At 40.9% G+C, this 20098-nt stretch overlaps 1 protein-coding gene across 1 annotated transcript in view; it reads right to left on the minus strand.

The window, feature by feature from the left end:
* TAF3 (TATA-box binding protein associated factor 3) overlaps window positions 1-20098 on the minus strand; it is a 114388-nt gene that overhangs the window by 87983 nt on the left and 6307 nt on the right. The window contains exon 2 of the mRNA XM_075428737.1: window positions 14666-14908. Within this exon, the coding sequence (XP_075284852.1) occupies window positions 14666-14908 (243 nt within the window). The remainder of the gene's footprint in view (window positions 1-14665; window positions 14909-20098) is intronic.

The following is a 20098-nucleotide window of genomic DNA, read 5'->3' on the forward strand; positions in this document are numbered from 1 at the left end:
TTAATTCGTTTAGCACCATCAGCAGTATCTGTCACTGCGACAGACCTTATGCACACCCTTCAAGAGCCGGCTTACACCTCTTTTCCATCACACACCAAAACCTCCCCTTACTGGGCTACACACCAGAGCTACACTGCCACAGCAGGTTTGTGGGAAGGGTTTGGCTCCCTCCAAGTTGTCACCTCCCTTCCCCCAGCATCACCATGTCCTCAGCACCTCCAGCTGATGGAGACAGGCTGCGGTCCTGTGCTTTTCCCAGAGCGGTAACAGGAATGGTGGTGACATTGCCGACAGCTTGGTGTGTCCTGATGGCTCTGGTTCAACTCAACCGCAGAACGTGTTCTTCACTAGTGTGGACAGTGTTTTAGATGTTCTCCTTTTCCCCCAAACTCCAGCAACTGCTAGAGCCAGGCCACGTCGGTGTCTCTTTTTTTTGTCCCCCAAGGACAGAGATTGCTAGGAGCAACCCACTGGACCTCATGCTCCAAACTGTGCCAGGCGTATCACACACTAAGCTCTTGTTCTTTAGTACAGATTACTGCATAGTAACTACGAATACAACCTCCAGGAAGATACACCACGACTGTAGTTATCTGATCTCCACTGCTCAGATCTACCTGAAACATTTAATTTTCCTTGCATGTGCTCATCTGGCTCCTCTCGGCTTCCCTCCTGAAGTTTCCATTCTGAAAGCCAGCGTGTGGTGTACAAGCAATCGCCCTCCCTGGGTATATGCTCCTTTGTTTTGCTTTCAAGCAAGAAAAGAGGCAGTGGTAGAAAGAGCTAGTAAGCAATTTCAAGTAAACTTAGAAATAAACACATTTAATTAATTTTAATTAAAATGCAGTAAACATGAATGCTAGTCTTTTAGTGACGCTAAATTTTAAAAAATTGCAAATTTTAACACAAGGCTTAAAATACTCCACTTGTGCAATGCATTTTATAGCCACATAACACGTAGCAATATAAGATGCTATACGGACTCTAGATTAGAGAAAGCCTAGATATTTTGCATTATTTCCTTTGCCATATGTAACCAGATTATGCTGCTGTTATCTTAAGAACACATATTTTGCTATGAATGCTATGAGACATGCACGTAAACGGCAAAATAAAAGCTTGAGAGAAATGACTTGGGTTTTGCAGAATAAAAGTTTGAGCCTTGATACTCTATCAGCAGAGGGAAGGTAGGTGGGATGTAACTCAATCTAGATAGCTAACATTAAAGAAACGTAAATCCTTGATGAGTACGGTATCAATATTCTCTCAAATAGAAGAGGGGGGGAAAAAACCCTTTGAAAATCTCCACTGATATTTTTAACTTTCCTGACACTAAATCAGAAGGTGTGATGACAGAGCAGCTAAGGTGCCTCACTCTGCAACGAGGCCGAGTATCGCTCTGGATTTCTGCCAAATGTCACTCTTCATCAGCTCCATTGTAATTAGGAATCCGGCTCTTTGCACAAGGAAGCAAGACTTTTCTTTGCATACTGTTCCTTACAGAAACCGAACTGCCTTAAATATGTTCATGTACCATGTCACCTATGACCAGGAGAGGTTCCTGGTTTAACAAAGCTTTGGCTCATTAAAATGAAGAGGTTACAGCTGCTATCTTAATACTAGCGAAAGAAATGAAACACTGTTTAGAAAAAGAATGGCACTAACGCAGCTTTGGCTGTTCAAAAAGTAACCCCGACCCTTGCGAGATGCTGGGACACTAAACGCAGGGGAGGAAACAAAGGCACCCAATTCTGGAGAAGAGTGTTTAGCGTGTTATCTGATAGCTCGCGTGTTCTCTCCCTGCTAATGCGATACTAAGTGGACACGACTTCTTGACGGGATCTCTCATTCCGAAGCTTGCTCGTTCCCTCGTCTCACTGCCCTTTCATAAAAGATTATCTGGGAAAGCAAAACTTACACCAATTAAGGCACAAAACCTGCAAAAGTGGACACTGAGAAGCTGCAGTAACTCCGAGCGGTCCGAGCTGTAGTCAACTCGGAGTCACCTTTGTGACAACCAGCAGAAAGCATGTTTTTAAACCACAATTAAGCTTTTCCTTGTAAAACCAGCATCTAGACTTTTTGCCTTGAGATGCTACCGATATATTTCATCTCTTCTAAACAGCATTAACAGGTAATAACAGCTGAATGCAAAGATGTGCTGCACTGAGAAACAGATCTAAGACAATTAGACTGGAGCAGAAACCTCCTCTGCTGTTTAGCAATATGGAATGAAAACATTTTCATTTATTTTCACTTAAAAAGAAAGCCAGAGTCCTGTGACTGCATTGATAGGAACGATGTACACATACTTCTGGGGGTATTGCCTTGAACTGAGGAAAAAGGAGCTGGTTCTTTCAGATGGCGTGGCAGCGCACAGAATTCTTCGGCTCCGACTCCCTTTGTTCTCGATAAAAGCTTGGAGCAATGAACTCTCGGGAGATTAGCGTACACACAGGCTAGCTCCAAAAACTTTCGGCAGCATACATGTTCCTTTGAGTCCTGTACATGTGTTGTGTATAATGTACTCTTTTTGATATTAAAAAGTTGGTAAGTTGTTCTCCAGCTGGAAAGGGTTTTCCATTTAGATAAGGCCAACAGCCACTGCACAGAATAAGCACGTGTGGAACACTGGAGCCTGAAAGCGGCACAAGCGTTCGCTGTTCTACCAGGGCCTGATAAGAATTATTCCATTTCACAAAAACCCGACTGCAAGTTATTTAACCCCAACACGCGCATTGTTCTGGTGGCACACACACCACTGCCAGCATCACCTTCCCCCACCGCACGCCCGCCTTTCACAGCGGATTACGGCCAGTTGTCCTTCCACTCGGCTGTCTGCATCCCACCGCTCTCGCAGCCCACACACCTTTTCTATACGTTGACTGCTAAAATACCACATAGAATTTATTATCTATATCATACACAAAAGCAGCCCTCATACGCATGTGAAACAAGGAAAACTATTTAGATAACGGGACTCCACATTTCTATTTGTCTCAGTCCTTTCAGTACGTTCGCAGCACCTGCAGATCACGTACGGTTGTCTCCTTCGCAAACACAGATTTGATACCAGGATGGGCTCTACTCACTACCCTGCTCCAGAGAGAGTGTAACAACCTTGCATTTATTGATCATCACTCGCACATACAGGACTAGGAACAGGCTGCCCAGGGAGGTTGTGGATTCTCCTTCTCTGGAGATATTCAAGACCCACCTGGACAAGGTCCTGTGCAGCCTGCTGTAGGTGACCCTGCTTTGGCAGGAGGGTTGGACTAGATGACCCACAGAAGTCCCTTCCAACCCCTACTATTCTATTCTGTGATTCTGTGACTAACGCTAACCCAGAAAACACACATGCACTGCTGGATTTACCCTTAAAAAGAAAAAATACACTTTCTGCATGCATTCAGTCGACAGGATCCAGCCTTAACCCAGCATCACTTCAATTACCGCTGGTGGGAGGACGCAGCGGCTATTCAGCGGCACAGAGCAGCGCCGAGCGGTTTCTCCCCCACGAATTTGAAACTGCTCAGGGCATTTGGGTTGGCAGCACTCTGTAACCCAACGGGAACCGTGCCAGCAGGGTTAACATGCTACTCTTGAAAAGTGAGCCACTCAGGCTTTAATCACCGCGAGTGGCCAGGGCTTAATTTTTCATCTCATTTGAAATATGCCAGTCTCGACAGCAGACCAAGCGCGTTCTAAAATGCCATCTACTAATCAACACTATTTCCTGCTTCACTGGATTGCCTTGGACATCTCCCGTTACGAGCACTGCCGCAGCCCTGCTTGGCTCAGCCTCTGACCTAGCCAAATCATAGCCCGCTGCGGCAGGGCGCAGGACAGATGTCCCGCACACAGGGACCACCGACACTGCAGAATTCAAGCTCAGATTTTTTCTAACTCTCTTCACTTCCCATAGCAGTGGAAGCATTTTGTCTCTGAGCAGGCAGCAGGGTTGGTTTTTAAGCCTGCAGCTTCACACCGGCATCCCATCTGTATGGAATTACACGGGGGGTGTCTAGGAAACGTGTTGGGAGTTCGCCTCCCCCAGCTCTCTGCCTCTCCACGGGAGAGACGGACCGAAAACACATGCAAAGAGCTCAGCGTCGTGAGCTCACGTGAGAAGGAATGTTTGTGGGAAGGAAAAACTCCTTAAATTAATGGGCCATTTGTAAAACGGAGGTTTTACCCTGAGGTTTTGAAGAAATTCAATGTTTCAGCCTGAATCACCCTAAGTTTTCGACAGATGCTCCGCATAAGCCGTACTCTGTGAAAATCAGCTCATCTAGGAGAAGGTTGTTACCTACAACTTCTGCATTAAGACACATCATTTTTTAATTAGCATAAAGTTAAATTTCCCAAAGAGTCTTAACAAAATACTGAATTATTTCAATATAAGCAACATCGTGATAAACCCTTCACATGTCGCAATTTCTAAGTGTAAATGAACTATGTAGCAACACCGTAACAATAAAACTCCACCATGATTTTTCAGCTCATCACAACACAATGTGATTCTATATCATGTTTTTAAGGACTCTGAAAAAAAGTGAAGGCATGATGCTAAACGAGGATAAACAGATGGCTAAATCTCACCAAAAACTAAACAGATTTTCACTTTTAATTCTAAAATTTCTTGGAAAAAACATCCCAACTCCAGTTTCCTGAACAAGGATACGTGATTTTAATTGTAGCTTTTATCTTAGAAGAAAATAAATGAACATATGTGCATGTTTTGATCACATTGCAAATAATAGTTTGTAGAATATTTTATACACACACCCACCCAAAAAAGGTAACTGAATTACAGTAAGCCTTGCTGATCTGAACATGTAAAGCCTGTATTACAGAAAATTAAAACTGTTGCACATAAGAATGGTAAAAATCCATCAATTCTCTTCAAAATAGCAAAAGAAACTAGTTGTCTCTGAGAGATTACAGACGAGCTACCACCTTCACCAGCATTGTGATTTAAAATATCCAGAATAGAAAGAGAGCCTCTTCAACGAAGGTGTTAAAAGTTTCTCATGCAAAACCAAACGCATCCTTGTTTCGTATTTAATTTGCAATAGGATACCCAGCAGCTGAGCTATGAGAGCTTTTCTGGCTGGTGACTGCCTGCCTGCTGAGCCGGGCTCCGCTCGTAGGTAGCACACGATTGAAGACCAAATCCTCAGAGCTGCATCTCAGCTCCCTTTAAAGTTAATCCGAACACACCGGACTCGAAAGGAAATGAAAAGTGAGTTTCTCTCCCTTCCTATGGCACTGGGACTTCCTGCGTTTTAGCGATTGGTCAAGAACTATTATTTCCTCCAGACTATTCCCAATTGTGACTGTCAGACGTAATTACCGTTGTCCACACACAAGCGCAAAACACTTGTTTGAATACGCCTGGAACTGAAGTCCCACATGCACAGAAACCTGGAGAAACTTGGAGAATATTAAGGTTCAAGTATGCTGTACCTGAACGAACATGCTGCTCCGAACATTTAGAAATGCAAAGTTCATTTGCTGAGATGAATATCCACAAAAATCTATTCAAGATAAGGGGTATTAAAATTATTCACTCTCCAATTCAGGACGGATTATTTGGCCAATCTGTTAAGCCATACCTCTCAGACGCACAGAATCAGTACTATCCTCCTCCCCTCAGGGAAAAGAGCTCATAACGTTTGAAGAAAAGTATGCTTCATCCCAAGCGTACAGATACACATGAAACACAGAGCCTTCCTTGAACACAGCTCCTTGGAATGGGAAAGCAGCAGACATCAACAGTGCGAATGCGGAGGGCAAACAAGTTCACCAAAGCAAATAAATTAAGCAGAATGCTGCAGGTTGTCAAGTGGCCAGAATAAAGGCCATTTAAGTTGTTATTGGAGTGTTTTAAACACACACACACGCAGAGTTGAACTTCAGTTTATCTCTCCATGTAAAATACCACCTCTGGCAGCGTGGCGTCATCACTTATAACCATGATTGAAACATTAATCTCAAACCAAGTCAGAGAAATTTGTGACTTGCTGTGTTACCACCTGAAGACCCTGTGTTTTCCAGCCTTGGGCTAAATACAAGCCAGATCCAGCCCTGCTCAGGTTTGACGCTGCTTCTCAAAAACACAGGTATGCCTTGGTAGCTTTTGCTTAACCGATCCAAACAATATACATTTATACACAACATGCAAACAGAATTACATTTTACCTAGTCACGCAACGCACAGCTGTTCAAAGAAACAAATTCCAAACTAAAGAAATACATACAAATATCCTCTTGTCAAGTCATCAGAAAGCCATTAATGTTGCTAATGAGTGCAACTACAAAAATGAAAGATTCCAAAAAACCACTCGGTTACAGATGAACTTTAATTATCCAAGCGTCTTGCTACCTGAACCAGGGTCATGTCTCCAAATGCCCTCTAATTTGAAGTCTCCCTCTTCTCCATTCCAACTTTATATTTCTCAGGCTCTTGCAGAACGAAATGGAACTGCCTATGCAAAAATGAATTATCCCTTCCTAATGACTTACCCACTCATTAATATTCCCTTTAGTTGAGAGTTGGAGAAAACAGGACCATGTACCAAAGGTGAAGACTGGAAAAAGACTCTGAAGTTATGAGCTGTACGGTAAAGTTATAGTGCTTATCTGTGTGTGGCAAAAGACAAATAATTCAAATGAGCTTTCTTAGTCATAATTTTAAAAATCAGAAGGCAGAGTTCCTTGCTCTTAACCTGGACTCTACCACATACCTGTCTGCAGAAGCTTGTAATGAGTCATTCACCTGATTAATGCAAGAGAGATACGGGTCCCGTAATCCACTGGTGATCTTTGTCTAGACAACGGCTTGTTCAGATGCCAAGATCAAGGTTAGGCTCAGCTACACTTGAAAACACGCATGTAAACACCATGCAATGTCTATTCCTAAATAGCTCCAAGCATGGAGATTTTTCACAGCAGGAAAGAAGTGTTTCAGACACTTTAAAAGTGTTTAACTGAAAAAAATTACTCTGCAAGTAACTCTTCTCTGGACAGTGAAGTTATTCAGAACGACTGCCTGGAGTGCCATCTCCTGAACTCCAGACGTGGACCCTTCCCCGCGTCTACGTACATGCCACAGCCGTTCAGCAGCAGCAGGAGGATGCTGGCACTGCTAGAGAAACTTATGTCCACAGGTCTCAAAATCAGATATACATACGAGATCTCAACCAACTTGTTCTACCTCCATGTCCTTCCCAAACAATTCTCTCCAATATAATACAAAATTAAGGCTTGCCCTGGTTACGAGCCATTTCACAGAAAGTTTGGCACAAACTCCTGTGCATGGGGTACAACGATCAAATTTGTGGTTTTGCTTCCAGTAGCTAAAATTATTTTTCTTTGCTTTTTAAAGGCTAGGCGTTGTTAGGAATCACTGACTAACCTTTTCATTAAGTTAAAGCATCCTCAGTGCAAAAGTTGAAGAGAAAAAACACTAAAAGCGTTTGATGAGAATAGGAATAGCTCCTGCATGAAGCAAAAGCACTGAAAAATAACAAAGTTACAAGGTCAGCCCTTAAAACAGGCCACTTGTGCTTCTCCCTTCTCCTGCTTTGAGCTGTGGCTGGACTTTCCATTTGCCACCCTCTCCCCCAGAGTCACCAAAACTACTCAGCGCAGTAAGGGAAAGCCTGAAACGCTTGAGAAAAGTAACGCACAGCTATCAGACGATAACCTAATTTGAAACTTGTGCTTTCAAAGGCACAAAGGTGTCTGATGATCCAGATGAAATAAAACCCTCAAGTATAGCAGCAGTAGACAGCGCAGGAAGCAACGCAGGCGCTAAACAAAGTCACACATTGTCAGAAAAGGGAAAAAACTGATCTGACATGACGAGTCAAGACAAGTGACAAAAGTTTTGCTGAAAAAGGATCAGTAGGAAATTAAAATCACGACAGCATTTCTGTTTGAAATACACAAAACAATAGAATCCTTTTATCATAAAGTCCCATTTTCTCTTCCAGTTTTCTTACAGCCAAAATTGCAATTTGCACATCACAATGCAGTGAAAGAACCCATGACTTTCGTTCCAAATCAATGTAAATAATTTACTGCAAAAGGCTGGCTTGTCAACTTCTGCACTGTGCAGTTTTCATTCTGAATCCTTAAGAATCACTAACTACTTGTAAGTTATCTAAACAGGTCTGAAAAACAGAAAAATCTTTGGGGGTAGGTTTTAAAAGAATGATATCCCCTTGAAGAAAAGTCACATGAAGTTCATTCAATTCGCTATATGCAGCCAATAAAACTACAGAGCTAAAGAAGTTACAGAAATACATTACCACAATGCTGACTTTTTACAGTTAGTATTATTAACTCCTCGTTAGTACTTTAAAAAAAAAAAACTGGAGACTGCATCCTTATAAAATGTATTTTCTGATTTGGGTACAGCCAGGTTCCAGCTGGTTTATTTGTTTTGAAGGATACAACACTTAAAAGACCCCAACAAACATAACCATGAAAACCCATCACAAGTTCTCTCCCATAACCAACACAAACGCTTTCAATCCATTTCCTCCATTCCTCTCTTCCAGCTGCCACTCTGCTTCTTACAAAAATAGCAAGAGAGGTTTTTTTTCCAATATGTGAACAACTAGGAAAACTCAGATACTAGTCTCCTACAGAATATAAAAGAGCATATGCCTCTGTCTGCATAGTCTACAGATCCCAGCTATGTGATTCGGTTTCTGCCATGGATAAAGTTGTGTTTTTTTTAAAAAAATCTTCCTCATTAAATCCTTTCTTGCAGTATTTCACTGGAAATTATGCTTTTGACTATGGTACAACTTCTTAAGAAAAGGTAAAGATACAGTTGTCTTCCCAATTACAGCTTTATCAGCATGCCTTCTATAAAAGAGTTATTTTTCCGTCTAATGGCAAGATTTAAACCAGGCACATTTTCTGTACCCTTTTTTTTGTTCCTGTCTCATATTTTCCTTTTTCTTTGAAACCTGCCTCTCCTATTGGCTCTTTCCCAATGCCTTTCTTCTGTCTGCATCTCAAGCTTGGCTGCCTTTCTCATTTTGTCTGTTTCTCCTGTTGCTTCCTCCTTGCCAGGCTGATGCATACGTGAAGACTCCTTCGCACAAAAGCAATCAGTGCCGAACACTCCGCACACTGCACGGACGGCTAAAGGATGCTTGCAAATACGCCGCAACCAGGCACGGTTAGCAGCCGGAGGCAAAGCGTTCACAGGCTGGCAGGGCTTTAACTCTTCAAACTGGTTGACTACACAGTACCTGTTTCTTGCTGGGTGCTGGTTTCCTAACCAAGCACACTGGAAAAGCACTGTAGAAAAGCTCATTGCTGCTTTTAAATCATCGGTGCAGCTGTTAGAACGAAGAAGAGTTAGTCTGCGGGGTTAAACTACATCTGGGGGAAGGCAGAAAAAGGCTTAAAAACAACAACAGCGAGACCTGTGCTATCAACTTGGCAAAGTCGATATCCCAGTATCCTTTTTAAAACCCATCACGTGCTAATTTAGAAAGAGGCATTGGCTTTGTTTAACCCTTGAGGAAACCAGAGACTGAAATGATGCTGGGTTTGAGATCCAAGACTCGCTACATTCAGTTCTGGACCATGGCCAAAGAAAGCACTGCTAGACTGAGGGGGCAGTGACAATTTTAAAATCTGATCTATCTAGCCACTGGAGCTAGACACTAATGCTTTATATCACCATGATGCTTAATGCTTTACACAGTTACAATTCTAGGTAGACCCTAGGTATCAGATGCAAAAATCATGTTATCTTGATTAGCACCTCACTTCACAAGCACACCCCCCCCCCCCCCAGTCCATTCGAATACGATTTTTAGCAACTAACATTGTATGAAAAAACTAGCGATGTGCTGTGATGAGGTATAATTTGACAGCTGGGCTTCCACACTTCCAGCTGGCTGCAAGCATCAGGTTTTGGCAGGTAACAGGTCCTAACATCGCATCAACAGCAAAGAGGGGAAAAGGCAGGACCGTAAGAAGATGAACAGTTTCACGTTTTGATCTACCAGGGAAATAAAACTACCTGGCAGACAAGGCTACAAATAAATCCACATTTCTGCACTGCGCCAAGAGGTGGTCCTGACTCAGTGATCACAAATACAATGCCAGTGCTTGCACACACATTCCGAGGAACGAAAGACCACAAAAATTAATGCCCAATAAAAATGACATTTATTTCCAAATCATGTTTAAGGGAAAGGAACTGAACCTCTACGAAGTGGGAGTGAAGTGTTATGAAGCAGAAGACAGAGAAAAAGTGAAGCACGAATTGAGGAGGAAGTTTGACTCCCTACAAGCTACCCCTCTCCCCGCAAAAACTTTCAACTACTGGGAAGAGACTTTCATGTCTTTTCCCTCATATCCTTCCGATGTACCTCAGCACAAGTACACTGTAAGAGAGGAAGGAGGGTCTAATGCAAAGGTAACAGACTATGAACAGTATTGCATGCACAAAATCAACACGTTTTCTTCAGTCTTCCAGCCAGGGAAATAAAGATGGACTGCCTGTGACTTCAAAAAGTCAGAAAAACAAAGCAGTTGACAAAGTGTGTGTTTATTTTTTTTTTTAATTATTATTATTATTTGAAATGAGGTAATAATAAGAGGCAGCAAGCACAGGTAGAAATTCATTCCAGGAAGCTTAAAAATAAGGTTACCATGGCACATGCAGGATTCGCACTTCACTTTTCTTTGTTTAAATTATGCAGAATGAGAGATGTTCTTAAAGCACCAGGATCCAGGGCTCTCAACACTACCACAAAATGTAACAGTGATTAATATTAGCTGTGGAAAAGTATCTGGGCTTTCTTTACTGGCCTAGTTTCAGCACAGTATTCTGTTGCTTCAAATGCAATCAACAATTTCTATGAAGTTGATGTATTATTGCAAAATGTATGTTCTTTCACATTAAAGCACAAGAAATAAAGCATGACCATCATGTTTTGCAACTAATTTATTTTTTTCTCCTTTTTTAATCTGTCTTGCAAGTTTACCATGACATTTTAGTGACAACAGTGCTAAAATAACTCAAAAAACAAAAAGACGACTAATTAAAAAGGCAGACAGTGAACATCATGATACATTGGCATAAAATTATCCCTTCAGTGTCCTTTGTAAAAATACTGCTAAAACCCCAACATTTGCCATGGCAATACTGAATCAGATAGTTTTATAAAATATGTAATTATATATGCAGATCCTTGCAGTGCCAGCATTTGGTTAGTGCACGTTACTGAAATGAGGCACTCCATATTTAAGGCAAGAAAATGCTGTCTGCTTTCTTGGAACAAAACTTGTATTAGTGAACTTCCAAATAACACAAATTATAGACCTTGAAAACCTACTTGCCTTCCTCCCTTTCCCCCACAACTTCAGAAATCATTCAGGGAAGCTGTTTCAGCATTTCTTACTATTGAGTACGTATGAAGGCAACGGCTCCTCTCAGGCTGGACAGGACTTTTTGCTCGTACCGAGCCCCTGGCAATGATAACCAAGACACCTCACAAGCTGCCGGCTAGGGTGTACACTCTGAACACATCACCACCAGTTCGGGAGCAAGTGGAAATGAGTTAGTTGCATGTGCAGAACTAGCGGACTTTTGAGAAGGAGGTTAGCAACACCTGCTGGTCATGGTGCATACTGAACACCGCTTTGTTTTTCAAATCAGCAATAAAAAAGCGCTTTTTCTTACTAAAGGACCTAGCTAAAGTTACCTGTGAAGTCGGTTTGTCACCAGAGATAATACTTCTAACTAGATCAACTGATATAATTAAAATATATTACCTCTCCCAATAAACCTTGTTCTGCTCATACCCTTAGACCGTCATGGCTACAGTACTGCTAAAATATATCAACACTAATAACTTCTGAACCCTATCAGTAAATAAATACTCACAACATGAGCTGAGCTCCAGGCTTCAATATAAAATGGGACATAACGAGTCTTCCTGACAGTTCCTTTAAGTGACTGAAAGATTTACATTATACATCGTAACGTGCATGAGGCCTGCCTTCATTACTGACTAATTATCTTTATTGCCTACTCAAAGCAACTCAGATATGATGGACTGCACAATCTTAGCAGTAGCATGGGCTTTTATTCTACTCTATAAAGATCCGCAAACTATTCAAAACAGCTTCTGCAATTCTTCAGTATTTTTATGATGCATTCCTTTAATCTGCAAAAGTAGAAGTTTTTCTTCCAAATTTTACCTGGAGTAAAATACAACTAAACATATACAATAGAGTTTCTTAATCCACCTCACCCCTTCCAAAAAAAAAAAACCAACACCCTGTACGGTACAAAATTACAAACAGCATTTTCAGAAAACAATTCAAAATGAAAATGTCCTCAACTGTAAGTATTTTAAATCAACTATAACAAGCCTGCATTCAGCAGCTGTATTTAATGCTGGCTTTAAATTTCCATTTAAAAAAATATGGTATTCATTTTTTGAAGTTGTGTCTATAGGTCCTCTGATACACTAGCCTTAGGCATTAGAAGTTTTCCTGGTTCTCATCCAACTTTGGAAATAATATCTTCTTGCTTTGGGTGTTAAAAGGATTCATACATTATTTATAAGGACTGCTAAAATCTAACTCCTGGATCTAGCTTCCAAGAGAAAAGAGTATAAAAAGTTACATACAAAAAAAGCACACAACTGTCCCCATTTCGATTTTTAGCCCCTCTTTCTATGTCACATATCGCCAGACTAGGTCTGTAATACTCATCTCTCACTCCCCATGTTCAGATATTCATCTACAGTTGCTTTGAGCCTTGCTGAATTTGATCTTTCTTGTATATTTTTAAAGTATGATTTTCAAAAAAAAAAAAAAAAAAAAAAAAGCCCAAAACGCAAAACTGTCAGGTAACTTGTTACAGTTCAAAGATGCTGGATTTCTCTGACAGAATGGTGTTTGTTTACCTCCTGAAAAATCAGGCTGAAGTGTTTCAAGAAAGTAGCCACAACAGGGTAGCTAAAATCCCTATTCACTTCTCAACGTCTTCTTCCTCTACACTTTTCTCTTTAATGTTGTCTACATATATGATACTCACATTCTGTTCGTCTCTTCCCGGTTTAAGAGAGTTCATTGTTAGATTTTTAAAACAACCCTTTTAGCAAACTTCACAAGAGGGAGATTTTAGTATCTCCGCATCAACCCAAGAAAATATTTCTGCTTTGAACAGCAGTTTCACTTCCCGGGTTATACTAGGGCAAGAGATATTAAAATGCTATTGACTTATAACTATGTATTGTATGTAATTAAAGAAAACAGAAAAGTAAGGTCCACAGAGCTTTGGAAACACTCACCAGCATGAGCAAGTCCTCACATTGTTACGGATTTGTTCTGAATGCATTAAACCCACTGTATCTGACAGCCCTTTACACTTCAGATACCAGTTCCTGACTATAATTTCACTTAGTCTAACTGGAGCACATAGGAACAGCATCTATCTAGCTGAACATGATGTCCGAAAGACTGAACATACACTTACTACAGCTTACTAAATCATTGAGAAGCTGCCCCACGCAACATTTGTAGCAGCACAGCAGCTGATTTTGTTTACCCAGTAAGGTGATGTCATTTATGTTCATCCTTACGCTGGGCAGAATTTTTACACTTATTTCAACCGTCAGACTTTGAGACCTCAGTTCTTAATAAAGAACAATATGCATAATAGAGCACTACATCCATTCTGTCCCCATGGAAACAATAAATCCAAGTAAGTATCTTGTGAGGATTGCAGCTGTTCACTACACTTCTTTGGAAAAGAAGATTCTTCTGTCTGAGGTTTCTGTACTCAGTCCACAAGCTTACAAAAGTTTATTTCCCCACAAAGTATAGTTTTGTGATGCTCACTATTCAAAGGGAAAACTAGACTAGGTTGCATCTCTGAAAGGTTTATCTATTAGCAATCAAGTCTCATGTATCTGAAAAACAGAAAAAACGATTTTGCTGTTCAAATTCTCAGGCTAACTGCGGCTCGCAGCATTTGTATAGTTGGTTTCACTGTTACAGCGATCCTCAGCCCCTGCCTCTGTGGGGCAAGAGAGGGAATTGTGATGAGGAAACCCTAATCCACATTAGCAAAGAGAATTAAAAGCAAGCACCGCGCCTCTAAACGACTCTTACTTCCTTATTTTAAATCTGAATTCGTTCTAATTGGAAGAGGCTTATTTTTGTTGTTGCGGTTGTTAAATTTGCTCAAAGGAAGAAGAAACAGCTGTCAGGAGCTGGGAAAGCTGTGCCAGTCTCGCCAGCCTTCCTTCTTCTACCTGTACCACATGATGAAGCTCCTGCAGTATATGCAAGAGGGAGGCTAACACACAAAAGGAAATGTAAAGCATTAATTACTATTGTCATTCAAAAACTTAAAATTTAAATGCATTACAGAGACGTGTAGTAACACAGTGTATTTTGATGCTAGTCAGTGTTGGAGGAAAGTAAGAGAGTGGAAAGCAACCTCGCCACAGCACTGCTACCTGTTTTGAAACCACGCTTGTGTAACACCCAGTGGGTCCTTTCCGAGCGACGGCTGCGGGGCAGCGCAACTCGAACCGCTCGAGGATGCAAACAAATACACAAACACACTGGGACCAAAACTCAAAGCAAAGGATTAATTTCGCACCTTCCTGAGAGGAGACAATAGGTGGCATATAATCAGGGATGTACTCCTTCCTTTCTTCCGCATCCTTACTTCCCGGCTGGGGAAACTGCAGGACATTGTTCTTGCTGACGGGAAACGAAGGGATTTGATGTGCAAAAGTGACAGGTTCGATATTGTGTATATAATCTTCTAGCTCGTGCAGGTTAACCCCCATAAGCTTGAAGGCATCACCTACGTCATCCAAAATTGGATCTGTGCGGCCATCTGTAACAAAAAAGCAACAAAAGAACAACATTTTTGCAAAAATCCAGTTTAATAAAATTTGACCTGCAGATCTATGCTTAGAGATTACGGCCGGCCACGGCTCACCACCAGTAACGGAGATTACTGTCCCACACTTCTGCCCGGTTCACTGTTGGTCAGGCTATCCAATGTTTCAGGCTAAGAACGTGCTCTCATTTTAAAGTATTTTATTTCGATCCGTATCACTTTGTTTCAATTCCTATCCTTAAAGAACTGCACCTCAAGAAGCAAATCAAGCAGAACTGAGGGAGCAGCAACAGGCAGCTTTACCCAGCAACACTCAACGCAACACCACTCCAACCAGCTTTCAGTTTCATACTGTACACTCAAATGCATGACAGAAGCCCTCAATATGCAGAAAGGGCCCCTTGGCCAGTATGTAACAGGCTACACGTTATTTTTCAATCTAGAAAAGGAACAATTTCATGTTGTTGAACCGACTGTAGTTTACGGGTAGCAAAACAAGAAGGTATCTCGTATCTCCTGATAACAAAAATACTTCAGGTAGTATCTTCCCACCAGATGAAATCTACAGGCTTCATAAACTATGAGGCACTCTACCTACCAGTTAGATTTACCTCCCGGATGAAACACAAGAATATTAAGTAGAGGTCTGATGAGGAGAAAGTATTTTATACTAAACTTCAGGGCCTGATTTCCTGAGGTGCAATTTAAGTTTGACTCTACAGCAACAATCTTTTCCATAAGAAAAGCATAGCGAAACCTTACCAGCCAAGCAGTCAGGATCTTTATTTAATATGACCTCCAAGAAAACAGTCTAAGTGAGGTTGCAGTTTGTTCTTCACACATAATTTGGCTCAAAGATTTAAAACTACACAGCACAGAAGTCCTTCAAGTGCCTCAGTTTCCCTGACCTGACAGAGAGATATCCCTTGGAAGGCCTGCGGAGGGACAACTGTGATTTGGTAGCAGAGACACCACTTCAAGTCTCATCCTAACTTTTCATAATAACAGTAACACACAAAAAAAGATGCCTTAAACCCCAAACATGTTTGTTTGTTTTTTTTTAATTCAATAAAACTATACTGAATTATTACAATTCTGTATAGTTGGCTTATGAAGATAGTACATCCCTACATGATGATATGCTGTGATTCACTTCAAAAAGTAATTATGGAAAACCAGCTCGTGCTTATTGAAGGAACACAATTGCTATTGTGAGGCCCCAGTTTCAGGGAACGGGGGGGAATTCTCTTTTGTTTGTCCTTTAACCTAATCTCTTCTTGGTTTATCTTGAAGCCGAAGCAGTCGAGCAGGCTGGTTCTCACTTCACTGGGTGAATTCAAACCCCCAGCCAACTTATGCCTGCAGGTACATTTAGAAAATAAGAATTTTGTTCTAGAATTTCTCTTCTTAGTCTTGCAGTGAAGATAAGGGTAATACTCAGATTATGGTTTTGATTCTCGGCTCTGTAACACTGGCCTCTTGTGTGACTCTGGGCAAGTCGCTTGTGTTTTAATTCTCTCCGCAGCTAAAAGGGAGATCAGACCAAGCTATCGCCTCTTTTGTCCGTCTGCATTTAGAACGTGATCTCCGTACGACAAGAACCATCTTGGATTTTGCATTTGTATAATATCTAGTACAAGTGCAATACTAGTTTCCCCTGCAGACCCTACGGACAGAGAAGTGTAGAGACTGACAAATCTAATTAAAGGAGGGTATCATACTCTGGAGCAGTGATGAGATTCCTATAGTTATTGGGCATACGGAAGAGTGTTTTATCCTTAGAAAATTAAACTTAGATAATTGACACAGCTAAGAAGTTTTGTGTAGTCCCTTTTAGTTGCTTTTCAGACTACGAAGATACCTTTGAACTTACTGAACCACTGACCCCATCGCTGGGGCTCTGCGAAGGTGTTTCGAGCACCTTGCTCAGCGGGTGCCTCTTGACACCAGCACCCTCACGTGCTCAGGGTGAAAGTTTACTCCAGTTTATCACCGCGATACGAAAAGGTCTTTTCCAAGATCTGCACGTGATCTTTTTAACCCCCAAAAAAGCGTATTGACATGATTAGCAAGGCATAAACGCTAAAAAGGATTTCTTCCTACAAGTGCTCATCAAGAACGCATGGCAGAGAAGCAACTAAGTGTAACTGAAGCATGGCAATATTTAAGTAACCATATCAAAAAACAATCATGTGTGTTCAAAAGCAGGTATAGAAGGTGACCAAAAAACCCCTGAAGATTCAATTTGCCCACATCTTTGACATTTGCCTCCAAAGAGACAATGCCAAGTCATAAGATAAACAGCTGCCAAGTCATAAGATAAACAGCAAAAAAAAATGTTTAAACCTGCAACTGTCCCAGGGACGAAAGAACTGAGCAGTTAACCTCTTCTTTCCAAGAACGAGCGTCCGCAGTGGTAAAAGTGTACAAAGAAAGTTTCAGGTCTGTTGTTATATCTGAATTTAAATCAAAACACTTATCAGTGGGAAATATACACAGCACAAAAATGCATTAAATATAATTTCAGGTGATTCATCAAACAAATGCTTGTTCCTTTATACTTCTATCCAAACAGTTTAGCATTCTTCTTCTCTCTCTGGTTTACTAAAAATTCAGTAAAATAGCAGAAGCCAGACACATGAAAGAGAATGCTGACAAACATGTAACACACTCTCTTCTGGTCTTTCATTTAGACTTAGGCTTCTTTTCTGTAAGTAAATGATGCCAAAAAAAAAAAAAAGTTTAATTTGTGCATACTGAACTGCTCTCCATACTCTTCAGATATTTGTGCTATCCTCAGTTTAAAAACTCAGATGCTGAAGCCTTCCAGTGAAATAATTAATCCAATGTCACACAGCAAGTCAGTGCGAGATCACAAACAGCTTTGGAGCTTTTGGTTTCCAGCCTCTTGCTGTTCCCTATACCACGATGCTTCAAATAACATCTGCTGTCCGGGATTGGGAAGAGATGGAAGGAGGTGGGAACAGTTCATCCAGCAAGTTATGACTCTACTCCTTACCCTGCAAACAGTAAACTAAGCAAATATCTTTCTCACGAACTTTTAAGCTGTACTATCTCCTTGAATGGGAACTGTGCTTCCAAACTGATATAGTTGCACCAAACAGCAGAGCTAAATTAAGACCAGTCAGTCTCAAAACAGCTCACCAGAAACCTGTGGGAACGGCTGTGCTGTTACGATACTCTCAGCTTCCCTGCACATGAGAATGAATGCCGGGTGAGGAGGAATCTACACACAGAAATGGATCCTGAAGAAGTGCAGCACCAAAACTATGGGGAAACAGAATCCATGCAGAGCCAAGTATTTGGGTGGAAAGTTCTCCAGTCCTCAACGCTGCCGCTCAGCATCACCTGCAAACCCAGCTGTCCACAAGGAAAATCAAATCAAACAGAACCAGGGCAGGGCGCTAACTCCCCTTCAAGCAATTTTTAGAAGCTACTGAAGCCTAGTTGTTTTTGCAAAAGTCACAAGAATTCCTCCAGCAAATAAGCTGACCAATGCTTGCCATGCAAAGAAACTGGGGGGGGAGGGGGGAGGCTGGGGCGGGGTAGGGAGAAACTATCTTAAGTTTCCTTAAATTCAGTCTTAGGAGGAGCTGATTTACTTCTGTCAAACTCGACCCACCACCTTCTCCTTCCTGGCCTAAAGTTTGTGTGAACCAGTGAAAGTTTAACAAGTGAGTAAGTACAGAACAGAACAGCTTTTAGTTTCATGCTGGGTTTTTTAAAGGGACCAACTACAGCTCTGTAATAAATATATTGAGAAAAATTAATGAGTCACTACCCATGCAACAGGTACAGTCTATTATAAATAGCTCAGCGTTCACTCTCATGTCTGCTATAAAAGAGATTTTTTTTTTAATTTTATTTTAACCAGCAAATTGTTAGGTATAGCTCCTCAGTATATTCTATTACAGGCTCTATCACAGATTCCTTGTGCTCCAGCACATCACACAACCCTGTCACGCACTAAATACCCGTGTATCTACACTGAATAGTTACTTCACGATAATTCTGTCAAGCAGACAACACATCGCTTCCCTCCAGCATCCACAAGAACAGTCAGAAGCATACACACTCGATTATTCAATAAGTATACATGCCTGACTTAAGCATCCTTAAGTGTGGAAAAAGGGTCCTATTAATGTTGTTGCCAGGCAGGCAAAAGCATGTCCTTGCTACTGCTGTTCAGAGTCTGCTCCTTTTCCTGGTAACTTCATAAATGTCACGCAAAAACCCAAGTTGTCCTTCTTTATTGGTAGCCAGCAAGAAGTTAATTAGCTTAAAAACGCTAACATTTAAGGTTATCAGGACATAAAGAGGTACACTGCTTATGACAAATGTTATGGGCCCTGGATAGATACTTGCTGTAATTCTCATTCAGCATCAGTATAGGGAATCAGCTCGTTTACACTGACAATCAAAATCTAACACTTTGATAGACATCATTATTATATACTGAGAAGAGTGAAGTAACTGAGATAAAAGAACAAAAATGAAAAAATGTATGAGGTAAATTTGACATTTAATTAGAAATCAATAAAAATTAGGTTGACGCTAGTCAATTCTCTCCACTGTCATAATTCCCAGTGAAAATACTGGTCTGCTCTTTGCATTCTCCAAAGCAGAGATTTGCCATAGTGAAGTTTTACTTCACAGGAGATTGTGCAGTGACACTGGAGCAGGCTTTGAGCTAGTTCTATCTTGGCAAAATGTTTTGCAAGATCTGTCATTTTTCCTTCCAGTTACAACATTGTGCCCACCAGAGCAGAACCTGCCTTTTTAATATAATGGAGTTGCATTATCAATATCACTTTTAAGCTATTAAATATTAGTTGCATTTAATATAAGCTGTATTTTTATGTATATAATTAGTTTTAGGTAGTCCTGGGAGGAGCACAGAGTTGGTCTCAATGATCCTTATGGGTCCCTTCCAACTTGAGATATTCCATGAGTCCACGCTTACATAAAAATAATCTTCAAAAAAAGTTACACAATATGAAATTAAAGAGCAATTTCTAAACTATATTTCCTCATTGTAAGGAAATTTCAGCAGAAAAAATAAAATAATCACAGCTATCCAAGCATATGCTAAACACTGAAAATTCAAGGAAAGAGCACTGAAAAGCCCACTTCTAGATCCAGCAACTGAAAGTTACCTTGAAG

Source organism: Opisthocomus hoazin, chromosome 8, assembly GCF_030867145.1.
Source record: "Opisthocomus hoazin isolate bOpiHoa1 chromosome 8, bOpiHoa1.hap1, whole genome shotgun sequence".
Lineage (NCBI taxonomy): Eukaryota > Metazoa > Chordata > Aves > Opisthocomiformes > Opisthocomidae > Opisthocomus > Opisthocomus hoazin.